Raw genomic sequence first — 11,139 nt, 5'->3', positions numbered from 1 at the left:
TGAATAGGATCCAAATATTTCCTTCAACACATTGATCGTATTCTCAGTTTGAGCAGTTGAGAGTATTTACACATATAAGCATGTCATGTTGGCAGTGCAGCTAATGGTCAGGTCATGAGAGCAGAGCAGCCACGACATTATTTGCCAGACATTTTTTATGAGTGGGCAGTATTGCTGCTGAGTACACATATAGGTGGGATTCTGAATGTCATTATAAATGTTTGGCTAGGTTACTTTGCACTGCTAGTTGCATTTACAAAGGTTAGAAACTGCCGACCACACAAGGGCACATCCCTCTTCGGTTTGCTGAGGATACACTGCTGTCTCGTGCTATGACATTCATTACCCATATGGTCAGAAAACAGAACCACAAAAATAAACCACAAAGAGATGAATAATCTCTAATCCTCATCATCCAGGTTAATGTAAAATAGTCAGAACCATAGCAGGAAAGGCTTAAACGGTCATATATGTCAATACAATCATCATAAGCAACACACAACAGAGATGTCTTTATTTAGATTTGTTAAAAAATGTATCCGTATAACTGGCACTAAAATCTGCAATTTATTGCTACAACCTAAAGACTAGAAATCCATAATGATGGTTTGCTGCCACTAGGTACATGGCACTTGTCAGACAATTAGTTCTTATTTGGCGTTTTTTTTATGTGCTGCATGCACGGATCTGGGAATGGGCGCTAATTCATCTACTTCTTTTTGCCTTTCTTCTTTCCCTTCTTTTTTTTGGGTGCTCCGGACCAGCTGAAGCCTCGGTATTCCAAACAATCTACAGCATTATGGGAGATGTAGTACGCGTTCAGCATGGCGGCTGGGCTCAGTATGTCCACCTCTGGTGCAGGGGTCTTGCTCTTTTTGGACTTCTTTGTCTTCTTGCCTTTGCCATGAGATTTACTGGAACTTCTGGAGCTTTTGGCACTTTTTGTTGGCTGAGAGAAAGCACAAGCAACAAGAAGACTTTACTGGCAGTAACGTAAGAAATAACATGAAGTTTGGTAAAGAATGCAGTAGTGCAGCATAGAATTACAATACAATGCTTGACTGTATAGGAATAGATATTAGTAGTAGAAAAAGTCAGATTCTTCTGACACTTTATTATAGATCACTAGTTAGGTCTCATCTTTTATTGTACACAGTTCTGGAGTGGCCAGACGGATATAAATATACTAGAAACTGTTCAAAGAAAGCTACTAAACAGGTAGATGGTGCAGAAAATTAAACATGATGACCACAATAAACAAAGCTTAGAGGAGAGTAGGGCAAGAGGGGATATGATAGACACCTTCAGAAGGAAATGAAGGCAGACTAAATGGACCTTCTAGTTCTTGTCTACATGACTAATGCTAAAATGAAACAGCAGTGTCAGGGTCATACGATGTTATCAGTAAAGCCCTGGTTTTCATGCAGTGATGGTTTTATGTTTGCTTTTTTTGTTTAGGTGGAATCACATATCATTAACAAGCTGCCCCATTTACAGAACAGACCAAAACAAATTCACTAGCGGCTAGATTTAGATTTTTTTCTCCCGCACCTTTTAAATACCGCTGGTATTTAGAGTTCACAGAAGGGCTGCGTTAGGCTCCAAAAAGGGAGCGTACAGGCATATTTACCGCCACTGCAACTCTCAATACCAGCGGTGCTTACGTACGCGGCCAGCTTCAAAAACGTGCTCGTGCACGATTCCCCCATAGGAAACAATGGGGCAGTTTGAGCTGAAAAAAAAACCTAACACCTGCAAAAAAGCAGCGTTCAGCTCCTAACGCAGCCCCATTGTTTCCTATGGGGAAACACTTCCTAAGTCTGCACCTAACACCCTAACATGTACCCCGAGTCTAAACACCCCTAACCTTACACTTATTAACCCCTAATCTGCCGCCCCTGCTATTGCTGACCCCTGCATATTTTTTTTAACCCCTAATCTGCCGCTCCGTACACCGCCGCAACCTACGTTATCCCTATGTACCCCTAATCTGCTGCCCCTAACACCGCCAACCCCTATATTATATTTATTAACCCCTAATCTGCCGCCCCCAACGTCGCCTCCACCTACCTACAATTATTAACCCCTAATCTGCCGACCTGACCTCGCCGCTACTCTAATAAATGTATTAACCCCTAAAGCTAAGTCTAACCCTAACCCTAACACCCCCCTAAGTTAAATATAATTTAAATCTAACTAAATAAATTAACTCTTATTAAATAAATTATTCCTATTTAAAGCTAAATACTTACCTGTAAAATAAATCCTAATATAGCTACAATATAAATTATAATTATATTGTAGCTATTTTAGGATTAATATTTATTTTACAGGCAACTTTGTATTTATTTTAACTAGGTACAATAGCTATTAAATAGTTAATAACTATTTAATAGTTACCTAGTTAAAATAATTACAAAATTACCTGTAAAATAAATCCTAACCTAAGTTACAATTAAACCTAACACTACACTATCAATAAATTAATTAAATAAAATACCTACAATTATCTACAATTAAATCTAACACTACACTATCAATAAATTAATTAAATACAATACCTACAAATAAATACAACTAAATAAACTAACTAAAGTACAAAAAATAAAAAAAGAACTAAGTTACAAAAAAAAAAATATTTACAAACATTAGAAAAATATTACAACAATTTTAAGCTAATTACAACTACTCTAAGCCCCCTAATAAAATAACAAAGCCCTCCAAAATAAAAAAAATGCCATACCCTATTCTAAAATTAAAATAGAAAAGCTCTTTTACCTTACCAGCCCTTAAAAGGGCCTTTTGCGGGGCATGCCCCAAAGAATTCAGCTCTTTTGCCTGGAAAAAAAACATACAATACCCCCCCCCAACATTACAACCCACCACCCACATACCCCTAATCTAACCCAAACTCCCTTAAATAAACCTAACACTAAGCCCCTGAAGATCTTCCTACCTTATCTTCACCACGTCGGGTATCACCGATCGGTCCAGGCTCCGATGTCTTGATCCAAGCCCAAGCGGGGGCTGAAGACGTCCATCCTCCGGCTGAAGTCTTGATCCAAGCCCAAGCGGGGGCTGAAGACGTCCATCCTCCGGCTGAAGTCTTGATCCAAGCAGCGGCTGAAGAAGTCCATCATCGGGCAGAAGTCTTCATCCTATCCGGGCAGAAGAGGAGATCCGGACCGGTAGACATCTTCATCCAAGCGGCATCTTCTATCTTCTTCCATCCGATGACGAGCGGCTCCATCTTCAAGACCTCCGGCGCGGATCCATCCTCTTCTTCGGATGTCCTAAAACAGAATGAAGGTTCCTTTAAGGAACGTCATCCAAGATAGCGTCCCTCGAATTCCGATTAGCTGATAGGATTCTATCAGCCAATCGGAATTAAGGTAGGAAAATTCTGATTGGCTGATGGAATCAGCCAATCAGATTCAAGTTCAATCCAATTGGCTGATCCAATCAGCCAATCAGATTGAGCTTGCATTCTATTGGCTGATCGGAACAGCCAACAGAATGCGAGCTCAATCTGATGGAACAGCCAATAGAATTCGAGCTCAATCTGATTGGCTGATTGGATCAGCCAATCGGATTGAACTTGAATCTGATTGGCTGATTCCATCAGCCAATCAGAATTTTCCTATCTTAATTCCGATTGGCTGATAGAATCCTATCAGCCAATCGGAATTCGAGGGACGCCATCTTGGATGACGTCCCTTAAAGGAAACTTCATTCTGTTTTAGGACGTCGGAAAAAGAGGATGGATCCACGCCGGAGGTCTTGAAGATGGAGCCGCTCGTCATCGGATGGAAGAAGATAGAAGATGCCGCTTGGATGAAGATGTCTACCGGTCCGGATCTCCTCTTCTGCCCGGATAGGATGAAGACTTCTGCCCGATGATGGACTTCTTCAGCCGCCGCTTGGATCAAGACTTCAGCCGGAGGATGGACGTCTTCAGCCCCTGCTTGGGCTTGGATCAAGACTTCAGCCGGAGGATGGACGTCTTCAGCCCCCGCTTGGGCTTGGATCAAGACATTGGAGCCTGGACGGATCGGTGATACCCGGCGTGGTGAAGATAAGGTAGGAAGATCTTCAGGGGCTTAGTGTTAGGTTTATTTAAGGGGGGTTTGGGTTAGATTAGGGGTATCTGGGTGGTGGGTTGTAATGTTGGGGGGGGTATTGTATGGTTTTTTTTCCAGGCAAAAGAGCTGAATTCTTTGGGGCATGCCCCGCAAAAGGCCCTTTTAAGAGCTGGTAAGGTAAAAGAGCTTTTCTATTTTAATTTTAGAATAGGGTAGGGCATTTTTTTATTTTGGGGGGCTTTGTTATTTTATTAGGGGGCTTAGAGTAGGTGTAATTAGCTTAAAATTGTTGTAATATTTTTCTAATGTTTGTAAAAAAAAATTATTTTTTGTACTTTAGTTAGTTTATTTAATTGTATTTATTTGTAGGTATTTGTATGTAATTAATTTATTGATAGTGTAGTGTTAGGTTTAATTGTAGATAATTGTAGGTAGTTTATTTAATTGATTTATTGATAGTGTAGTGTTAGGTTTAATTGTAACTTAGGCTAGGATTTATTTTACAGGTAATTTTGTAATTATTTTAACTAGGTAACTATTAAATAGTTATTAACTATTTAATAGCTATTGTACCTTGTTAAAATAAATACAAAGTTGCCTGTAAAATAAATATTAATCCTAAAATAGCTACAATATAATTAAAATTTATATTGTAGCTATATTAGGATTTATTTTACAGGTAAGTATTTAGGGCAGCAGATTAGGGGTACATAGGGATAATGTAGGTGGCGGCGGTGTGCGGTCGGCAGATTAGGGGTTAAAAAAATTTAATAGAGTGGCGGCGATGTGGGGGGCCTCGGTTTAGGGGTACATAGGTAGTTTATGGGTGTTAGTGTACTTTAGAGCACAGTAGTTAAGAGCTTTATGAACCGGCGTTAGCCCAGAGAGCTCTTAACTCCTGGCTTTTTTCTGCGGCTGGAGTTTTGTCGTTAGATTTCTAACGCTCACTTCAGCCACGACTCTAAATACCGGCATTAGAAAGATCCCATTGAAACGATAGGATACGCAAATGGCGTAGGGGGATCTGCGGTATGGAAAAGTCGCGGCTGCAAAGTGAGCATTAGACCCTTTCCTGACTGACTCTAAATGCCAGCGGTAGCCCAAAACCAGCGTTAGGAGCCTCTAACGCTGGTTTTGACGGCTAACGCCAAACTATAAATCTAGGCGTAGGACTTTTAATTATAGCAGCATTGTTCTCTTCATTATCAGAAATCCCAAAAACATTATTAACAAACAGTTCTATAAATTACTATCATTTATGTATATGGCACTGCAAAATGCTATAGCACTAATCTGACAACAGCCACTGAAGACAGAGGCAGAGAAGAACCTGAATACTGTGCTTAGAAAATATATTTAATATTTAAAGGGACAGTCAAGACCAAAAAAAACTTTCATGATTCAAATAGGGCATGTAATTTTAAACAACTTTTCAATTTACTTTTATCACCAATTTTACTTTGTTCTCTTGGTATTCTTAGTTGAAAGTTAAAGCTAGGAGGTTCATATACTAATTTCTTACGGCTAGATTTGGAGTTTGGCGGTAAAAGGGCTGTTAACGCTCCGCGGGTTTTTTTCTGGCCGCACCATAAATTTAACTCTGGTATCGAGAGTTCAAACAAATGCTGCGTTAGGCTCCAAAAAAGGAGCGTAGAGCATTTTTACCGCAAATGCAACTCTCGATACCAGAGTTGCTTACGGACGCGGCCGGCCTCAAAAACGTGCTCGTGCACGATTCTCCCATAGGAAACAATGGGGCTGTTTGAGCTGAAAAAAAAACCTAACACCTGCAAAAAAGCAGCGTTCAGCTCCTAACGCAGCCCCATTGTTTCCTATGGGGAAACACTTCCTACGTCTGCACCTAACACTCTAACATGTACCCCGAGTCTAAACACCCCTAACCTTACACTTATTAACCCCTAATCTGCCGCCCCCGCTATCGCTGACCCCTGCATATTTTTTTAAACCCCTAATCTGCCGCTCCGTAAACCGCCGCAACTTACATTATCCCTATGTACCCCTAATCTGCTGCCCTAACATCGCCGACCCCTATGTTATATTTATTAACCCCTAATCTGCCCCCCACAACGTCGCCGACACCTACCTACACTTATTAACCCCTAATCTGCCGAGCGGACCTGAGCGCTACTATAATAAAGTTATTAACCCCTAATCTGCCCTCCCTAACATCGCCGACACCTACCTTCAATTATTAACCCCTAATCTGACGACCGGAGCTCACCGCTATTCTAATAAATGTATTAACCCCTAAAGCTAAGTCTAACCCTAACACTAACACCCCCCTAAGTTAAATATAATTTTTATCTAACGAAATAAATTAACTCTTATTAAATAAATGATTCCTATTTAAAGCTAAATACTTACCTGTAAAATAAATCCTAATATAGCTACAATATAAATTATAATTATATTATAGCTATTTTAGGATTAATATTTATTTTACAGGCAACTTTGTAATTATTTTAACCAGGTACAATAGCTATTAAATAGTTAAGAACTATTTAATAGTTACCTAGTTAAAATAATAACAAATTTACCTGTAAAATAAATAGCGGTGAGCTCCGATCGGAAGATTAGGGGTTAATAATTGAAGGTAGGTGTCGGCGATGTTAGGGAGGGCAGATTAGGGGTTAATACTATTTATGATAGGGTTAGTGAGGCGGATTAGGGGTTAATAACTTTATTATAGTAGCGCTCAGGTCCGCTCGGCAGATTAGGGGTTAATAAGTGTAGGCAGGTGTCGGCGACGTTGTGGGGGGCAGATTAGGGGTTAATAAATATAACATAGGGGTCGGCGATGTTAGGGGCAGCAGATTAGGGGTACATAGGGATAACGTAGGTGGCGGCGATTTGCGGTCGGAAGATTAGGGGTTAATTATTTTAAGTAGCTTGCGGCGACGTTGTGGGGGGCAAGTTAGGGGTTAATAAATATAATATAGGGGTCGGCAGGGTTAGGGGCAGCAGATTAGGGGTACATAAGTATAACGTAGGTGGAGGTCGGCAGATTAGGGGTTAAAAATTTTAATCGAGTGGCGGCGATGTGGGGGGACTTCGGTTTAGGGGTACATAGGTAGTTTATGGGTGTTAGTGTACTTTAGGGTACAGTAGTTAAGAGCTTTATAAACCGGCGTTAGCCAGAAAGCTCTTAACTCCTGCTATTTTCAGGCGGCTGGAATCTTGTCGTTAGAGCTCTAACGCTCACTGCAGAAACGACTCTAAATACCGGCGTTAGAAAGATCCCATTGAAAAGATAGGCTACGCAAATGGCGTAGGGGGATCTGCGGTATGGAAAAGTCGCGGCTGAAAAGTGCGCGTTAGACCCTTTAATCACTGACTCCAAATACCAGCGGGCGGCCAAAACCAGCGTTAGGAGCCTCTAACGCTGGTTTTGACGGCTACCGCCGAACTCTAAATCTAGGCCTTAGACCTTGAAGGCCACCTCTAATCTGAAAGCATTTTGGCAGTTTTTCACCACTAGAGGGCATTAGTTCATGTGTTTCACATAGATAACATTGAGCTAACGCATGTGAATTTACCGAGGAGTGAGCACTGATTGGCTAAAATACAAGTCTGTTAAATGAACTGAAATAAGGGGGCAGTCTGTAGAGGCTTAGATACAAGGTAATTACAGAGGTAAAACATGTGTTATTATAACTGTGTTTGTTATGCAAAACTAGGGAATGGGTAATAAAGGGATTATCTATCTTTTTAAACAACAAAAATGCTGGTGTTGACGGCCCCTTTAATATAGCATATAATTCCACAGTAATGTAACAGTTATATACAATGTCAATATGAATAAAACATTTGATATAGGCTGTAATTGTACACAAGCACATAATAACTAGTGATCTGCACGAAGGGAAATGCATGTATAGAAGGACGCTGAGATCATTTAACTGCCACTCGTCACTCTATTAGATAACATTAGCAGCACACCTTAAACTAGTGAAAGGGACATTATACAAAGGTTTTCTTTCTCAAAATGTATTATATTTTTTTCATGGAAAATTATGGAGCTAAATATGTGTCAGAATACAACTGAATTAAATGCAGCGTTATTACTGCGTTCTGTCTGTTCTAGTGCAAGTTGTTTCCTAATATAGCGTAAGCGCAATATAATAAACCAAACACATACTGGTACCCGTAACCTGGTGTCTACACAACGCACACTCACTGCTTGTAAAGTATGGAACCTCTACATCTGCAGTCTTCTGGGCCTGACACTGTTTTACATTTTAAAGAAACAGTAACTATGGCCTCGCTTCCATTGAGTCGTAATTCAGTTTGCGTGCACTCGCAAACCGATAAATATGCTGTCGGAAGCGATATCGTTTATCGACTGTTTCCAATGGCGCGTTATACCTCAATATCGGCAGCCGGACTTTGGCTGCCGAAAAGATCTTCGCGTCCCATAGAAAGTAATAGAAGCCGTTAATCGATAAATTATACCAGGTTTCCAATGAAAGCGCTAACCGTTAATACATTGTCGGAGGCTGTCGATACATTGAGAAATATTACCCCCAGCTCAACTAGGTGTAAAAGAGGAAAATTGTGCTTTTTGAGACCTATTTTCTACTGAAATTATAAAACTTGCAAATAATGCAAGTGTTTTAATGTAGAAATAAATTGTTATAAGTAATATTTATTGTTGTCTCATGTATAGAAATAGTTGAACTTATATTCTAATAGAAATATCAGTATATATTTAAATATAATAATATATGCAAGAACATATCTACAGAATGCAAACTAGACCTATGCCTAGGGCAGCAATAAATATTACTTATATTTATGAAGTGTTAAATATAATTATATTAGAAAATAGTATTTGATTATTAAAAATATGGATGTGTTTTTTTTATTTTTCTTGAGAGGCGATCACAGGTAAGAAGCACGGACGTTAAACGTAAATTCTATAGCGTAAGGTCGGGTTACCTTAGCAACTAATTGATTTTCAAGAAATCCGACGTCAGATGGAAGCGTTAACACAACGTTAACTTACAGCTTACTTACAAAGCCCAGGGACATACCACAAACTGTGGCCAGTTAGTTACAGACATAGATCAGCTTCTGCAATGATCAAGCAATCACTGTGCAGAATGTTGCGGTGTCATTGCTCAGAATCTTGCATGATCCATGCCAGGCACTTGGGAACAGTGGAAAACCACAATTTTTTTCTAAGGTAAATTACAGGAAAAGGGAGCAAAATAAAAATTAACCACATTTGTTGCATATAAACCCATAATGTATGTTTTACCCAGTCAGTAGCACAAGGTGTGATCTAGTCAACTGCATGACGCAGTAACCTTTGGTTTAATGTATACATAATGTATATGTATGTATGTGTAACTATATGTGTATGTATGTGTAATGTATGAGTAATATATGTGAATGTATGTGTAATATACATGTATGTGTAACTATATGTGTATGTATGTGTAATATACGTGTATGTATGTATGTGTAACTATATGCGTATGTATGTGTAATATATGAGTAATATATGTGTATGTATGTGTAATATACGTGTATGTATGTGTAACTATATGTGTATGTATGTGTAATATACGTGTATGTATGTATGTGTAACTATATGTGTATGTATGTGTAATGTATGCGTAATATATGTGTATGTATATATGTGTAATATATGTGTATGTATGTGTAATGTATGAGTAATATATGTGCATGTTTGTATGTGTAATATATGTGTATGTATATATGTGTAATATTTGTGTATGTATGTGTAATATATGTGTAATGTATGAGTAATATATGTGCATGTACGTGTACTATACGTGCATGTATGTATGTATGTATGTGTGTATGTATGTGTAATATATGTGTATGTATATATGTGTAATATTTGTGTATGTATGTGTAATGTATGAGTAATATATGTGCATGTATGTATGTGTAATATATGTGTATGTATATGTAATATATGTGTAATGTATGTGTAATATACATGTATGTATGTATGTGTAATATATGTGTATGTGTAATGTATGCATAATATATGTGCATGTATGTGTAATATACATGTATGTAATATACATAATAAAGTGAGTACACCCCTCACATTTTTGTAAATATTTTATTATACCTTTTCATATGACAACACTGAAGAAATGACACTTTACTACAATGTAAAGTAGTGAGAGTACAGCCTGTATAACAGTGTAAATTTGCTGTCCCCTCAAAATAATTCAACACACAGCCATTAATGTCTAAACCTTTGGCAACAAAAGTGAGTACACCCCTAAGTGGAAATGTCCAAATTGGGCCCAATTAGCCATTTTCCCTCCCCGGTGTCATGTGACTCGTTAGTGTTACAAGGTCTCAGGTGTGAATGGGGAGCAGGTGTGTTAAATTTGGTGTTATCGCTCTCACACTCTCTCATACTGGTCACTTGAAGTTCAACATGGCACCTCATGGCAAAGAACTCTCTGAGGATCTAAAAAAAAGAATTGTTGCTCTACATAAAGATGGCCTAGGCTATAAGAAGATTGCCAAGACCCTGAAACTGAGCTGCAGCACGGTGGGCAAGACCATACAGTGGTTTCCCAGGACAGATTCCACACAGAACAAGCCTCGCCATGGTCGACCAAAGAAGTTGAGTGCACGTGCTCAGCGTCATATCCAGAGGTTGTCTTTGGGAAATAGACGTATGAGTGCTGCCAGCATTGCTGCAGTGGTTGAAGGGGTGGGGAGGGTCAGCCAGTTAGTGCTCAGACCATACGCTGCACACTGCATCAAATTGGTCTGCATGGCTGTCGTCCCAGAAGGAAGCCTCTTCTAAAGATAATGCACAAGAAAGAGCGCAGTTTTCTGAAGACAAGCAGACTAAGGACATGGATTACTGGAACAATGTCCTGTGGTCCGATGAGACCAAGATAAACCTATTTGGTTCAGATGGTGTCCAACGTGTGTGGCGGCAACCAGGTGAGGAGTACAAAGACAAGTGTGTCTTGCCTACAGTCAAGCATGGTGGTAGGAGTGTCATGGTCTGAGCCTGCATGAGTGCTGCAGG

The 11,139-nt window shown here is 39.4% G+C and overlaps 1 protein-coding gene across 2 annotated transcripts in view; it reads right to left on the bottom strand.

Annotated features, from left to right (window-relative positions):
* Positions 1–485: 485 nt before the first annotated feature.
* The window catches only part of SMKR1 (small lysine rich protein 1), a 92,475-nt gene continuing 81,821 nt past the window's right edge, over positions 486–11,139 (bottom strand). For both annotated transcript variants that reach the window (XM_053719742.1, XM_053719743.1), the window contains exon 3: positions 486–949. In XM_053719742.1, coding sequence (XP_053575717.1) covers positions 710–949 — 240 coding nt within the window. In that variant the 3' untranslated portion in view covers positions 486–709. The remainder of the gene's footprint in view (positions 950–11,139) is intronic.

The sequence above is a fragment of the Bombina bombina genome, chromosome 6, assembly GCF_027579735.1.
Source record: "Bombina bombina isolate aBomBom1 chromosome 6, aBomBom1.pri, whole genome shotgun sequence".
NCBI lineage: Eukaryota > Metazoa > Chordata > Amphibia > Anura > Bombinatoridae > Bombina > Bombina bombina.
This window is presented reverse-complemented; position numbering and strand designations above follow the sequence as displayed.